This window comes from Monodelphis domestica, chromosome 1 (assembly GCF_027887165.1).
Source record: "Monodelphis domestica isolate mMonDom1 chromosome 1, mMonDom1.pri, whole genome shotgun sequence".
Classification (NCBI taxonomy): Eukaryota; Metazoa; Chordata; class Mammalia; order Didelphimorphia; family Didelphidae; genus Monodelphis; species Monodelphis domestica.
The window spans coordinates 213,656,185-213,672,521 of NC_077227.1; the positions used below are offsets into that span (position 1 = coordinate 213,656,185).

At 35.4% G+C, this 16,337-nt stretch overlaps 1 protein-coding gene across 16 annotated transcripts in view; it reads left to right on the forward strand.

The window, feature by feature from the left end:
- HEATR5A (HEAT repeat containing 5A) overlaps positions 1-16,337 on the forward strand; it is a 186,207-nt gene that overhangs the window by 155,366 nt on the left and 14,504 nt on the right. For all 16 annotated transcript variants that reach the window (XM_056810409.1, XM_056810414.1, XM_056810416.1 and 13 more), the window contains 4 exons: positions 3,099-3,344; positions 4,744-4,871; positions 8,648-8,795; positions 10,803-11,075. In XM_056810409.1, coding sequence (XP_056666387.1) covers positions 3,099-3,344; positions 4,744-4,871; positions 8,648-8,795; positions 10,803-11,075 — 795 coding nt within the window. The remainder of the gene's footprint in view (positions 1-3,098; positions 3,345-4,743; positions 4,872-8,647; positions 8,796-10,802; positions 11,076-16,337) is intronic.

Genomic DNA, 16,337 nt, shown 5'->3' on the forward strand with positions numbered 1-16,337 from the left:
GCCTTCAACAGTCTATCACATTCTTCTCTTTAATACTCTCTTCTCTCAAGGTTTCCATTACCTTATTCTGTCCTTCATTCAGATCATGACCGCTATTTGGGCCCTCTTCTCTTTTCCCATTTTCCATACCATTTTGCATGGTGATCTCATCAACTCCAATGAATTCAGTTATCATCTCTGTATTGATGATTGTCAGATCTACATATCCAGATATAACCCCTTGACTAACCTTATCCAGATTTGTATCTCCAGCTGCCTACTGGACATCTAAAACTGGATGTCCTTCTTATACTCTATATGTCCAAAGCAGAACTCAGTTCTTCCCTTCTCTTTTTTTCCTTCCCTTTACTGTGGAGGTCACCACTATCCTCCCAGTCACCCAGGCTTGTAATTTAAGTGTTATAACTCCTTACCATCTCTCAACCCCCATATCTAGTCTGTCACCAAGTACTATTGTTTCTGCCTTCATAACATTTCTTATATATGTAGATTGACATCTTCTGCTGCATGACACTGCCACCACTTTGGTACAGAATGTCATCACCTCACGCCTAGACCATTGCTGTCGATGTCTAACTCAGTCCCCTGTCCTCAAGTCTCTTTCCCCACTCAACTGTCAAATTGGTCATCCAAAAATGCAGGTCTGATCAGGTCACCACCACTCTTGTATTAAGCTCTAATAGCTCTGTCTCCTCCAGAATCAAATACAAAAATCTTATTTGGCATGCAAAGCCCTTCATAACCTGCAGTTCAGTGACAGTGACCTTCTTGCTCTTTCTCAAACCCAACATTCTTTCTCCTGATTAAAGGCATTTTTACAGAATATCCCCCATACCTGAAACTCTGTCTCTTCTCTTCTTCTTGGCTTTCTTCAAATCTCATTTAAAGGTCCATCTTCTGCAAGAACTCTTTTTCAATCTCACAGATCTATTAGTATCCTGTTATAATAATCTGAATAAAGGCTAATAAGGATCAGAACTAGAGGAGACGCTTTATGAATGGAGAAAAGGAACAGATAGAATTAAAAGATATTGTAGAGGTAGAATCTATAAGATTTGGCACAGAATTGGATTTGTTGGTGTTGAGGTGGAGCTGAAAATGACTCCAAGGGTGCAAACTTGGTTGCCTGGAAGGATAATGCCCTTATCAGCAGAAATGGGTAAATTTGGAGGTTGAGTTTGGATGTGCAATTTTAATTAATTCTCTTTTAATTATGTTGAGTTTGAGATGGATATAGATTATCAACCAGTCAACAAGCAATTAAGCACTATCAGGTGGAGATGTCCAAGAAGCTATTGGCAATGTGGGAATGGTTTCCAGGAGAGAGATTAAGAGATTAGACATACATACATACATACATACATACATACATACATACATACATATCTATATACACATAAATTTAGAAATAAACTACATGGGGATAATATTTGAACTCAAGGAAAATAACAAGATCTTTAAGAAAGAAAGCACAGAGAGAAAAGAAATAGACTCAATGACAGAGCCTTTGAAGACATGATTTAAAAGAGTAAGAAGAAATGGCAGACATGTTCATTGCTTTCCCAGGCCATTTACCTCCTCTCTAGCTTTATTTTTCCTTCCTCCCAGTCTCAATTATTTCAATATCACATTGGCCTGTGTTCCCGAATACCTTGTTCCCTTGTTTTAATGCTACTTGTGTCTTGTCAAAACAAAACTTCGGACTGTACCTGCCATCTATCTCTGCTTCTACTCAGTTATACGTAAATCATGTAACCATGGAAAAATATTCTAAATAAACAAATAAATGCTTGCTGATTAACTGATTGTTATGTAGTCATGAGAGAGCAGTGTCCCTGAAGCCAATTAACATAATAACCTAAATGACAGATATCAAAAGCTACAAAGAATCAAGTAAAATCAGGACTTTGAATAAGGCATTTGGATTAAACAGTTAAGAAATGACTGCTTGGTGTGTATCAATGGTTGTCATAACATTAATAATCTTATTGTTGCTCAAAGTCTGGATAATTTTTATAAATAAAATCTTTGGGACAGCTAGGTAGTTCAGTGGATTGAGAGCTAGGCCTGGAGTCAGGAGTTCCTGGGTTCAAATCTGACCTCAGACCCTTCTTAGTTTGACCCACAGTATTGATGCTAAGTTGGAAAGTAAGAGGTTTTTTTAAAAAGAAGAAAAAGAAAATCTTCCCAACTATGATTACAAAACAGTGAAATTTTTAAAAAAGAGAAATGGGAGATAACATGGCATAGAGCACTGGCTCAGGGGTTAAAGCACTTGGGTTCAAATACCTCCCCAGACACTACATCTGACACTGAGCAAGTCATTCAAACTCTCTGGGCCTCAGTTTCTTCTGCTGTAAAATGAGGATGTTTGATCAGATAGCCTCTCTCATCCTTCTAGCTCAGGGACTTTGATCCTATTAAAATATCAGATCACTGGTAACCTAAGATGGACCAGTTTGAGGTGATGGTTATTTGAAAAGTTTTCCTAGAATTAATTCTCTTCTCATAGAATGTGCAGATATACATTCGTGCGTACACACACACACACACACACACACACACACACACACACACACACAGAGTTTTTTTTATTTTAAACTTTATTTAATTAGATGATTTAGAATATTTTTCCATGGTTACAAGATATGTTCTTTCCCTCCCCTCCCCCACTCCTTCCCATATCTCACACATGTATTTTATTTTATTTTTTTAAACCATTACCTTCCATCTTGGAGTAAATACTGTGTATTGGCTCCAAGGCAGAAGAGTGGTAAGGGCTAGGCAATGGAGGTCAGGTGACTTGTCCAGGGTCACACAGCTAGAAAGTGTCTGAGGTCAGATTTGAACCTAGGACCTTCCATCTCTAGGCCTGACTCTCAATCCACTGAGCAACCCAACTGCCCCCTCACATGTGTATTTTAAAGCAATGATAGTTAAGTGACTTTTTATTTTTAAGGCTAAGAAGGCCTTGATAGTGCTTAGTGTTTGTTATTAATTAAAAAACTTTTAACAAAAAAAAAACTTCATTGTTGGTGGTTATGGGTGAAAAAAGTGTCTGAAATGAAAAATAACATTTTGTTTTCCCTTTTTTGTAGGAGGAGCTTTCTACACTGCAGAGACAAGTGAAAATGCAAAGCTACACTATCATAATTCCTGGGCTCTTATTCTTCATGCTACAGCACTGTGGCTCACTAGCACAGGCTTCATTGTAACTGATCCAGATGAAGGAGCAACTAATCTCTCAAGACCTGTAACACCAACTACAATGTGTCAAGGTTCTTCTGGGTCAACAGTGAAATCCCCTGAAGATGTTTATACAGACAGATTTCACCTTATCTTAGGTCAGTAATAGTATGTGTAGACTATTTTTCAGTTCTGCTTTATCTCAAATCAATTCTCAAAAGCTTTCATGCAGAGCGAGAGGAGCAGAACCAGGAGAACATTGTACACAGAGACTAATACACTGTGGTATAATCGAACGTAATGGACTTCTCCATTAGTGGCGGTGTAATGTCCCTGAACAACTTGCAGGGATCCAGGAGAAAAAAACACCATTCATAAGCAAAGGATAAACTATGGGAGTGGAAACACTGAAAAAGCAACTGCCTGAATACAGAGGTTGAGGGGACATGACAGAGGATAGACTCTAATTGAACACTCTAATGCAAATACTATCAACAAAGCAATGGGTTCAAATCAAGAAAACATCTAATGCCCAGTGGACTTACGCGTCGGCTATGGGGGGTGGGGGGGAGGAAAAGAAAATGATCTATGTCTTTAACGAATAATGCTTGGAAATGATCAAATAAAATATATTAAAAAAAAAAAAAGCTTTCAAATTGATCTCAGTATATAGTGTAGTTATTGCATTTCACTGACTTAAGTTACTGTGGTAACAATAAAAGTTAAGAACTCCCAAGATTACATATGGACAAACAGATTTTTCAGCTCAATTTTGGGATAAAGGCTTTTATAAACTTTTTTATGACTCAGAATTTCAGGCAATGAAATATCAGAAATTAACAATTAATATTGTGTTCATTAATGTTAATTAATATTAATATGTAATAAAATAGTTATAGGATAAGCAATTGATTTTTGAGTAGCTTACATATGATACAGGAAAATTGTTGACCAAATGAAGTAACATACATATCTCTTTTAACTAGCAGACATTTTTTATGTGTTTATTCTAGGATAGCATTTAAAGAAGTTGGCTTGTGGGTATTTCTATTGAAAAATTAAGATTTACTTTGAATCTGGTTTTAGTTTAGTTAGTAAGTTTCAGTTTTCTTTGCCAATTTTATAGCTTTCAGAAAGATAAAGCATGACTAAAAATTACAGAGATATGATTTTATTTCATGCATTCTACAGTTCACTAAATCACTTGTTTTAGTCTTTCAACTTTAAAAATATAAAAATGTTCACTTTCATAGTGAAATTTTAGTTTACATTGTCTCTACATAGAGAACTTCCTTAAGATCCTCCATCCATCAAAAAACAACTTTTGAGTATTGGTAATTTTGTTATATATGGTCTTATTAGTTTAATTAATTGATCTGCCTCTCAAAACCAAGCCATTTAATCTCTCTGGTTTTTCTCTGTATTAATTGCAATTTATTTAGATGAATTTGTATTAGACTTATTTTGATTTCTTAATGTGACATGTCCTATATTTCTAACCATTTATTTTTTTGTAATTTTACAAAATAATTCTCAGGGAAATCTTTTTTTCTGTAGGCATCAGTGTGGAATTTCTCTGTTCCCTACGTTCAGATGCAACCATGGAAAGCATCACTGCTTGTTTACATGCACTACAGGCTTTATTAGATGTTCCTTGGCCCAGATCTAAAATTGGCAGTGATCAGGTAATTTGTTTGTTTGCTATCATTGAATTCATAAATCAAGAAATTTGGGTTACATTCCTACCGATAACACTGACTTTCTATGTAATTCATCAGTATCATTTTGCACTGTCCAAGCATTTACAAAGTTCCTGCCATTTATGACAAAGGCCTTTGAAAAATTAGATATCTCTTTTTGTACCTGTATCCTTAAGCCTTAAAAAATGAATAATATTGCCTTTCTCCTATAATACCTTTTTCTGGAGATCTGCTCATTTTACAAAGATCTGTGATTTCAAGCAGTATGAGTACACTTTCCATCAACATAGATCCCTTTACATCATAGAAGATGGTCTTTATAAGTTTCCATGACTCTAAAAAGCTATTACTGAGAAGCCACTGTTTTGATGATGAAACTTTCCAGCTTAGCTATGTTGCTTCTCAGGCCATAAACATAAAGTAAGTTATCAGCTCAATCTGGTTCTTTTGTTGCATGGTCAACCTTTAAGAAACCTCTATGCCGTTGGAGTTTGACTCTTTATGAAATATTCAACAGAGAAAAATTAAAAAGTGGAAGAATAATATTATGGGAGTTGATCCAAGCTGTTTATTTGCTACTTAACTAATCTATCGATTAATTGAGAAACCTGCTTCTCCTGTTCTGCCTTGTAGTCATTTTATCAATTTTATAGTTCCCTCTGATATTGTGGTAAAGAAGATGAGATTATAATTAAAAAGTTTAGCATTTTCTTTATAATCCATGCTTCATCTTGAGGTTACTCAATTGTTCGTTATCACAAATAATCAAGAATTAGCAGGGGTAGCTGGGTGGCTCAGTGGATTGAGAGGTAGGCCTAGAGATGAGAGGTCTTAGGTTCAAATATGGCCTCAGATACTTCCCTAGCTATGTGACCCTGGGCAGGTCACTTAATTCCCATTGCCTAACCTTTACCATTCTTTGGCCTTGGAACCAATACTTATTATTGATTCTAAGATGGAAGCTAAGGGTTTTTAAAAAATTAGCCAACTACAACTACTAAAAACATGTTTCCTGTTTTCTTATTGTTGTGAAAAGATAAATTCAATCTAATTTCTTTTGCTATTGGAATTGATAATATAATTTCACCAAATTACCTTTCCAGTATACCAATAGAAGACTTACAACCTTGTCTCATACCTATAATTCTCAACATTGGATTTTATTCTTGATGCCTTACTTATCCTTCAGTCTTTATTATTATTAGAAAATATTAATAATTGCCAATTATTTTTCCTTAAAAATCTTAAATCTTATTTAGTGATTTTCTTTTTCTCTTTTCAAAGTATAAATTCTTATGCTACTAGCATTTTGGCTATCATTGTAGTAATAGTAAGGACATCACATGTTAAGTATAAATGTGCTTTCATGTATTTAGAAATTAAATCTTTTTTTCTAAATCTACATACACATTTCTTGTTAGTTTTGTAAGGAATTAAAATTAAGGGTTTGACTAAAATATATGAAAATTATAAATAATACAGTGGTCACCGATTTAAAATATAGGTCAAGTCAAAATGATTTTCAATAGTTTTTACTTACAAAATAGGTGGAAAGAGTGAAAGTTGAGAAATGCAAAAAGAAGGACTTGAAGATATTTAGCCTATCACACTAAATATTGCTCTAGTGCTCGACTCAGCTTGTCATGACTTGTTAACCCTAGACTCTCCAGAAGTCAGGAAAAGAAAACCAGCTATTCACTCACCCAAGTTCCCTCCAAGAGGCAGTTGGAGCTTAAGAGAACTCCTGAAGCTGACCTCTAGCCCCAGAAATTTAGGACTTTTGTAGTGACTTCTTGTCCTTTCCCCTCTTCACAGGGACTAATCACAGCTTTCAAATTGTCTAGCACTGCCTAGGAAGCAGTGTCTTTCGGGATCCACTTCTCATCTTCTGGAGGTGTAAACTCTTATCAAAAGGATTCACAATTTCCTGACTGATTGAACTGTTACCCACTTTAGCAAATGACTTGAAAACATTCTTACTTAGTGTCTGGTGAGGTACTAAGTAGGGATACTAATTCACACTTCACAGTCTGGTAAGGTACTAAGTAGGGGTACTTAAGTTAGTGTTAACCAAGGGTTAACTCAAAATAGACAAAGAGACTAAAAGAGTTCCCTTTCACAAGTGTTAACTCAAAAGAGAATAAAGAGTTCCCTTTCACAGTATTTTTTTAGACTTAAAAACAGGGGCCTAATTTGGCAGCAAAAAAATTATTAAATTAATTTTAATTGAATTTTAATCTTTTTTTCAAGATTTAGGCCCAACAAAAGATTTTTTAAAAAAATTTTAAGCCCTTACCTTCTCTCTTAAAATCTCTAGAAGTATCCGTTCCAAAACAGAAGAATGGCAAGAGCTAGGCAGTTGAGGCTAAATGACTTGCCCAGGATCACAGAAGTGTCAGAAGCTAGCTTTTTACCCAAGTCCTCCAGGCTCCAGGCATTCTGTCCACTAAACCACCCAACTGCCCCCTAATAATGATTTCTTCTGATTTCATGCTTCTTCTTGCTCTTTATCTAGTTGTATTGATAACTCCTGGTTTTGTGATAGTAAATGACTAAGAAAGAATAAGGACTTTAAAATCATTTTAACTTATAAGTTGATTCATAGAGATTTTAGCTACAAAATTGCTGCATGATGTTTATAGGCATTTGCAAATATGTTGAAATAAGATAAGTCTATATCTTTCCTAAATAGCATAGTTTTTCTATACCGTTGATGATAGAGCCACTAAGAAATCTTGCCACAGTTTAGAAATGAAAAGCGGGGCAGCAGGGCGACTCAGTGGATTGAGAGTCAGGCCTAGAGACAGGGGGTCCTAGGTTCAAATCTGGCCTCAGACACTTCCCAGCTATGTTACCCTGGGCAAGTCACTTAACCCCCATTGCCTAGTCCTTACCACTCTTCTGCCTTGGAACCAATACACAGTATTGACTCCAAGATGGAAGGTAAGAGTTTATTAAAAAAAAAAATGAAAAGGACACAAGAGGTAGTAATAGGTTATATAGGCTCTAAGTGATTACAATTTTGGTTTTGTGCATGTATTTCTTTATACACATGCGCATATACACATTTAGGGAAAAGACCTAATGAAGATAGATAAGATTAAAGGGAATTAGCATTATTTTATAGTGATAACATGTAAACTTTTTTTTATTCCTTTTTTTGAGTTTTCCTTGAACTTATTTTTTGTTCCTTTTGAGAAATAAAATTAAGGAAACTCAGGTACCCAGAGGGAATTATTTATGTTCCTGATCATATGTGAGCTTAACCTTGGAAGAACTTACCTTTTTAGAGAAAAGTCTCCAATTAGGTGTTCACTGTTAAGCAAAAAAGTGTGTGCGATCACATATTTCAGAAACTAGTTATTCTAGTTTTTGCTTCTTTCCTCACTGCTTAAATGTGTTTATATTAATTCCAATGTTAGAACCACTAAATGTAATTTTATTTTATATTAGTAATTCCATAATTAACACTAATTTAGTTTTATATGTGATTTTTGGAGATATTTTTAATGTTACTGAGTTAATTAGTCGTTTATTATGAAATGGGGATCTTTGTTTTGAAATAAAGAACCATGTTTTTTTAATCTCTTATTAAAGCAACTTTCTGATACTTTAGTGGTTAAGAGTGGGTTATCAACCTACTAAACAAATTTTTCTTAACCTGATTCAACTGTTTAATTTAGTATTTTTTTAATACTAAAATACAAAAATAAATAGCGTCTTTGCCCAAATGAACTTCAGCATAATATTCTCTGCCACAGGACTTAGGAGTTGAGCTGCTGAATGTACTCCATCGAGTAATACTGACTAGAGAGTCACCTTCCATTCAGTTAGCGTCACTTGAAGTTGTAAGACAGATTATCTATGCAGCCCAAGAACACGTAAAAGAAAAGAGGAGAAGTGCAGAAGGTAAGTATATAGTATACGAGGCCAAAAACTGATCAGAGAGCATCATCAGAAAAGGGTATTATATCCTCTTGGGGGAAACATACATAGATAAGTCATTACAAGATGAATATTGTAAAATTTTAAATTATATCTTAATAATAAAAATATTATATTTTTAGAGGTTTAAGTGATCATTAGAAATCAAGGAATAAAGAGGATACAAAATAAAAAATAAAAACCACGTGCCCAAGACTGGTTAGCCATTTTCAAATTCCCCACCTTACCACCATCACCGCTATGGCTACATAATGCCAAAAAAGGAGGATCAGGACTGCCCCCTGGATATTTATTCCCTGTGTATGTAATGACAGGAAGTCAGTGGGCTCTCAAGAAATGGAGTTCTTTTTTAGGGTAACAGATTTTTCAGTTATACAATATCGAGTAAATTTTGAAGGGGAACAATCAATAACAGCTGAGAAGATCAGGAAGGACTTTCTATAGGAAGTATCACCAGAGTAAAGTTTCTAAGGAAGCTGGGGGTTTGAGAAGATAAAATTACAAAGGAAATTAATTTCAGACACTCTTTCACTTTCACACACTCTTTCAATGATCTCAGTAACTCCAGGGAGTTACATTGTCATCATTGTACAAATGACTTCCAGATTTATGTATCTAGCCCTATCATCTCTTTCCTCCTAATCCTCTCCTACCCCTAACTGCCTACACCCCATCCAAGCTACTTGTCTGCTCACATCGATTGAATGAGATGGAGTCAATTGTATTCCTTCTAGTGAGATGGTGTCTTGCTCTTGCCATGCCTCTGGCTGCCAGACCCCTAGGCACTGTATATTGACCTCCTGATGGACACTTGGGCCTCACTATCACAACCCTGACTCTAAACCCTTAGAACTTACAGGCAAACTTTCCATCTGCCCAGTAGCTGAAATTTCTTTATTTTTTTCCTTAAATCCTTATCTTCTGTCTAAGAATCAATATTAGGTATCAGTTATAAGGCAGAAGAAAGATAAGGACTAGGCATATGGAGTTAAATGACTTGTCCGTGGTCACATAGCTAAGGAGTATCTGAAGTCAGATTTAATCCCAAGACCTCTCATTCTACTAACTGCCCTTGAATTTTATGTGCTGAGCTTCTTGAGAGCAGGGACTGTCTCACCTTTTTTTATTTCTTTCCCTTGTACCATGGCTTGTCAATAACTATTTCCAATGAGATATTCCATAGGCCTCTAAAACTCAATATATATAAAATCAAAATCATTTTCATTCCCCTGAAAACACCACTCTTCCCAAGTTATCTTGTTTCTATTCAATGAACCACCACATTTCTAGTCATCCAGATTTACAGAGATATTCTTGATTCTCCCTCACTCCTTATTTGCACTCATTTACCACTTCATCAGTTCTTCCTCCAAAACACCCTTGCATCTTTTCCCTTCTCTTTATTCTCAGGGCATTAGATACAGTAATTGAAACATTTTGGGACAATCAAATGTAATAAATTGTGCTACTAATAGCAATATAATTATCCAGGGCAACCCTGAGGGACTTTTGAGAAAGAATGCTATCCACATCTGGAGAAAGAACCATGGGAGTAGAAATACAGAAGAAAAACAGGATTTATCACTTGTTTTATATGTGTATATGATTGGGGGGGTTGGTTTTAAAAGATTATTCTATTAAAAATATGAATAATATAGAAATAGGTATCGAGTGATAATACATGTATAACCCAGTTGATTTGCTTGTCAGCTCTGGGATGGGGGGGGGGACAGAGAGGGAAAGAACATGAATCATGTAACCATGAAAAAATATTCTAAAATTAATATATTAACTTTTTAAATATGGTATTCACACACACACACACACCACTGAAATCTGGTTTTTAACAATGGGACTTGTTAGTTCCATGACTACATTTTGTGTGTCTTGGCATATAAATACCCAGATTGAATTTACTTTAGCAAACCAAAACTGGAGTACTTTTCAAATCTAAGTCTTTATCCCTTACAGTTGATGATGGAGCTGCTGAAAAGGAAACCCTTCCAGAATTTGGAGAAGGAAAGGACACAGGAGGATTGGTACCTGGAAGATCACTGGTGTTTGCAACATTGGAGCTGTGTGTGTGCATTCTGGTCCGGCAGCTCCCAGAGTTAAATCCTAAATTGACAGGTAGTCCAGGAGTAAAAGCTGCAAAAGTACAAATTCTGTCAGAAGATGGAAATAAGTTGGTTTCAGCAGCATTAATTATCCTCTCTGAACTTCCTGAAGTATGCTCTCCTGAAGGTAGGATGTTATATGTGATCTTCTTATGTGGATTGGGAGGTGGGAAATAGTATTAAGAGATAATTGAGGGAGCAGCTGGATGACTCAATGGATTGAGAGCCAGAACTAGAAATGGAAGTCCTAGGTTCAAATCTGGCCTCAGACGCTTCCTAGCTATTTGACCCTCAGTAAGTTACTTAACCCCTATTTCCAAGCCCTTACTGCTCTTCTGCCTTGGAACCAATACACAAATAACTTGGGTATATAAAAGCTATATACAGAGTAAATGAAGGTAATCCTAACACAAACACATATATACACAGACCAGATGATTCTAAGACAGAAGGTAAGGAGGGGAGGGAGGAAGGGAGGGAGGGAGAGAGAGAGAGACAGAGACAGAGACAGAGACAGAGAGAGAGACAGAGACAGAGAGAAAATTGGGTATAGATGCTAATCTTTATGTTAAACTAATGCTTAAAAGCCAAAAACCTAGCCATTGTTTTTAATTCTTTAACAATACAAAATTTAAGTAATACATTATCGTAAATGTTGGAAACAAGTGGTTATTGCTGTGAAGAGCAGAAGATTATTTACTTTCCCATTATTGAAAATCTCTTTTGAATGAATGGATGACAATCACTAACACATAAAATGGCATAGCAAGGTAATTCACTATTTTATAATCTTATATTGTATATAATCTAATGTTCCAGCCTTAAATAGAAGTAAAATTTTGACATTGCAGCCATTTTACTTTGGATCAAAATCATACTTTTTAAAAATCTGTCTGAAGATCTTATTATCAATAATTATAAAACAAAAAATTACTTTAACTCTGTGTAATAGAGCAGTTCATAATAAACTTTTAAAATTTCCCTATTACTTGTCTTCATTTTAATAGCAAATCTTAAATGTAAATTATATTACTTGTGTTAATTGCTGGCCTACAGTGACACAAATTACATTTGTATGGATTCAGTTCTTACTAATAAAATTCAAAGTCCAATAAAATGTCATAACAAGAAACATATAATGCTTTAACATGTATGCACATATCTTATTTGAGCTTCACAACAACTTTGGGAGATAGGTACATGATTTATAGATGAAGAAATTGGAGCAGACAAAGGTATCTTGCCCAAGATAGCACATCTAGTAGATATCTAAAGCAGTATTCAAACTCAGGTCTTCCTGACTCCAAGTCCAGCTCTGTTTCTTCTATGTCACCTAGTGATGATAGAAAGTCCGCTGTTAGGAAACATTGTGAAACAGACATTAGTAAAATGCAAGATTACCTTTTAAGCTAAATTAGTCTATATTGGTTTTTATTATATAATTTGAATAAATCTATTTACCTTTTAATCTGTACATTATTTTTTTGGTAATAATTACTCCTTTTATAAAGGAGATATATTCCATTTTAGTGTTTTTAAAATTTTAAGTCAATGATTCTGTTCATGTTTATGTTATTACATGATATGAGATATTTTCTGGCATATCACCTTTCCTAGTACCTTTGTTAAATAATAAATCCTTCCCACGTTTTTATTTTGCATATGTTCAATAGACACCAAGTTTGTATATGTATTTCATTCACTTTCTGGGTTCCCTATTCTACTTCTTTGATCTAATTTTCCCTTTTTTTACCCAATATGTATGGTTTGGGCCATAACTTGCTTTGGATATGCAAGTTCACCTTTAATAGCTTTATTTTCTTTTTTCCAAAGTAAACCCTTAGGTGGCTTAGCAGTTGGAGCACCAGGCCTGGAAACAGGAAGTCCTAGGTTCAAATATGGGCTCAGTCACTTTCTAGTTGTGTGAGTCTGACAGTCACTTAACCCCAGCTGCCTAGCCCTTACCATTATTCTACCTTAGAACTGATATTAGAGTTTTTTGGATACATAGACAGAGATAGATAGATAGATAGATAGATAGATAGATAGATAGATAGATAGATAGATAGATGGATGGATGGATGGAAAGAATCCCTTGATATGTCTTTTCCCTCCAAATAAATTTTAATAAGATTTTAAAAATTTCTACAAGGAAATACATTAGAGTTTTAATTAACAATGTAGTAAATATCAGCAGAAATTTATTAAACACTTATTATGAGCTAGGCACTATGCTAAGGCATGGGGATACAAAAATGCAAAAAAGGAAAGAACAGCCTCTACTCTCAAGGAGTAAATGTATATCCTAAAGGATGAAACTGAATGTAAATAACTAGGTATATAGAAGTTATACAGTCATCCCTTTCTATATCAAAGTTCACTTATCAAGGCTTCACTGTATCTAGGGTTTTAAATATATATATATATAAAAGTCTGTATGATGGAGTTACACTTATTGCAGCATACTATTGGCTGATGGAATGAAAGGCAACCAACCACAGCACTTTGTTCTGTATTCTGGTTCAGTGACTGTAGGTTAATAATAGTGTGGAAAAGGTTTATAATAGAGTGGAAAGGGTTTATAAAGTCTTAAAATATATATATGTAATAAAATAAATATAACACCACTATTTCAAGGATTTTTACCTATCATGGGGGTCTCTGGAACATAACTCTTGGGATAGGTGAGGGATCACTGTATAGAGAATAAATGAAGGTAACTCTAACACAAATACATATATAGATATAGATATACCTATTGAAATCCTACAAGGCCCAGCTTCATCTGTGAAGCACTTTTTTTGATCCCCCAATTGGAAGTAATCTCTCCTTTAAGGAACTCTCATAGCATCTTTTACCACTTCTGTGTATTCTGATCTATGTTATATCTATCTGTGTTCCCACTTTATCTTCCCTTCTCAGTTTTAGTCTCCCTGAACTACAAAGATTTATTTAATTCTATAGTAAGTACCTAGCATAATGTCTTTGTAAACACTTGACTGTTTGTTAAGTTGATTTGAAAGCCAGGTTTCTCCCCATAATTAAAGAACCAACTCAATTCAGATCTCCTTTGGGAAGCCTTCCTTAATAATTGTCCATATTAATCTTTGATTTATTTATTTCTATTATACTTTATTGGATATAACCACACAATTAAGCTGTCATAATCTCTCGTTCTATACTATTATGTTCTCTAATTGCTCATGTATGCCTTAACAGTGCTATGAAATTATTTGGCTCAAAAGGAAAAATGTCTGCTCTTCCCTTAAGGAGTCCCTGGGCTTGAGAAAAGTCACCACTTTTCTTAGCTTCTGGGAGGGTGAAATATGAGACTATTTAACTTTCTTCTGAAGAGAGAACAATGGGAAAAGTTGCCTGAGACTCCTCCCTTCTAGGGAAGTTTCCTACTAGTTCTGCCTATCTGGGCTTCTCTTCCTGGTTTAATTTTGGTTCATTTGTGCCAAGTGGAATTCTTTGATGGTCTGAATACATAGGGTTCTCTGCTTTGGGGAAACCTATTTACTTTATAGTTTATAGATAAAAACTTCTTTCGTTTATTCGCTTTTCTTGGTATCCTCAGTACTTAGCATAGTGCCTATTATATCATAAAGGCTTAATAGGTATTTTTTGATTGATTTAGCCCCAAGGTGACTGAAATCCCTGCCATCAAAGGTTTCTCTTTTCTTTCTCTGGGTAGCAGAATATAGTCTTCCTTTTGACTGTCTTTGAGCAAATTAAATACAGGGCAGTAATGTACAGTCTTAGCTTAATTTCAACTTTTAGAGAATAGGTAGAAAGATATGCAAAATAGACTTTAAAGAAGCAGAAATAAGCTTTGGTATGGACACCTCCTCCTTAAAAGGAGAGACAGAAGAATTTCACCTTTGTTGCTTTGGGCTAACAGGACAGTAACATTTTTTCCTCTTCTCATCCTCCTTTTTCCAATATCTCAGCCAGTTTGCTTAGAGAATGGCAATGGTAGTAACTGCAATAACAACTTAAGTGTTTTAGCTCTCTTATCTTCTTTCCTTTTAACCTTCCTGAATGAATGAATTTGGTACATGGCTCACAATTTTTATCCTCCTCAACTCCTTTCCTCATACTAGGGAACTTCAACACACATATTAACTTTATCATATAACATATCACTTAAACACCCTAAATATTCAGTTCCTCAAATTACTTACTTCCCAAGAGCTACATCCCATTCTCAGCCTTATATAAAGATACCTTTGATCTTTCCATCAAGGACAAATGTACTCTCTTCAAGAATTCTGAAATCCCCTAATCATAATCTATTGGCTTTTTACTTCTCCTTCTTTCCCTTAAAAAACCCTATTTCTTGTCTTCACTGTGCTCTTTAATCCCCTGACCCTTTAATTCTCTCTCAGGTCATCTCCCCTGCTGTAGCCACCCTTTTCTCTTATTCCCATCTGGACCTCTTGATAAACTAACGCAACTCTGCACTGTCCTCTGTTTAATCCCTATCCCCTTTATATTTCCAGTTATACCTAGCCAGGCCCCAGTCTTGAATCACTTCCACAATCTGTTCCCTCCATTCTTACACATATGCTGCTGAACATACATAGAGAAAATCATGCAACTATTCTGAACCCACTACAAATTTTTCTTTAAAAACCTCAACTTGGGCCTCTCTGCTGCTGCCTACCTACCTACCACACCTCCCTTATCAACTCACTATTGTTTTATATGTTGTTGTTGGCTCTTTTTTAGCTAAACTCCTGGAAAAGACCATCTATAGTGGTTGCTTCTACTCTGTCTCCTCCCACTGTCTTCCTAACCCCCTTGTGATCTGGCTTCCAATTTTATCATTCCACCAAAACTGTTCTTCCCAAAGTTATTAATGATCTTTTAGTTGCCAAATACAGTGACCTTTTCTCAGTCCTCATTCTTCTTGACTTTTTTTGCATCCTTGATGCTGCTAATGACTTTCTACTCCTTGATACTCTCTCCTCTCTGGGTTTTCAGGACACACCTCTCTCCTGACCACTCTCCTTTGCCAGATTCTCCTCCATATCATACCCTCTGACCATAGGTATCTCTCAGGACTCTTCTTTTCTACTTCTATACTACTTCATTTGGTGATTTCATCAGCTCCCATGGATTTAATTACCATATTTATTCTGAGGTTTTTTAAATCTACCTTTCCTGACCCTGCCTCTCTACTAACTCCAGTCATCCAGTCTCTCTGCCTACTCTAACATCTCTAACTGGATATCCAGTAGGCATTTTAAACTTCACATATCTAAAACAGAACTAATTATCTTTTCCCCCCCTAAACCTCCTCCACCCCTCCTACTTTCCCTATTATTATTGAGTGCAACACTCTCCTTCAGTTCCTCAGGCTCACAATCTTGGAGTCATCCTA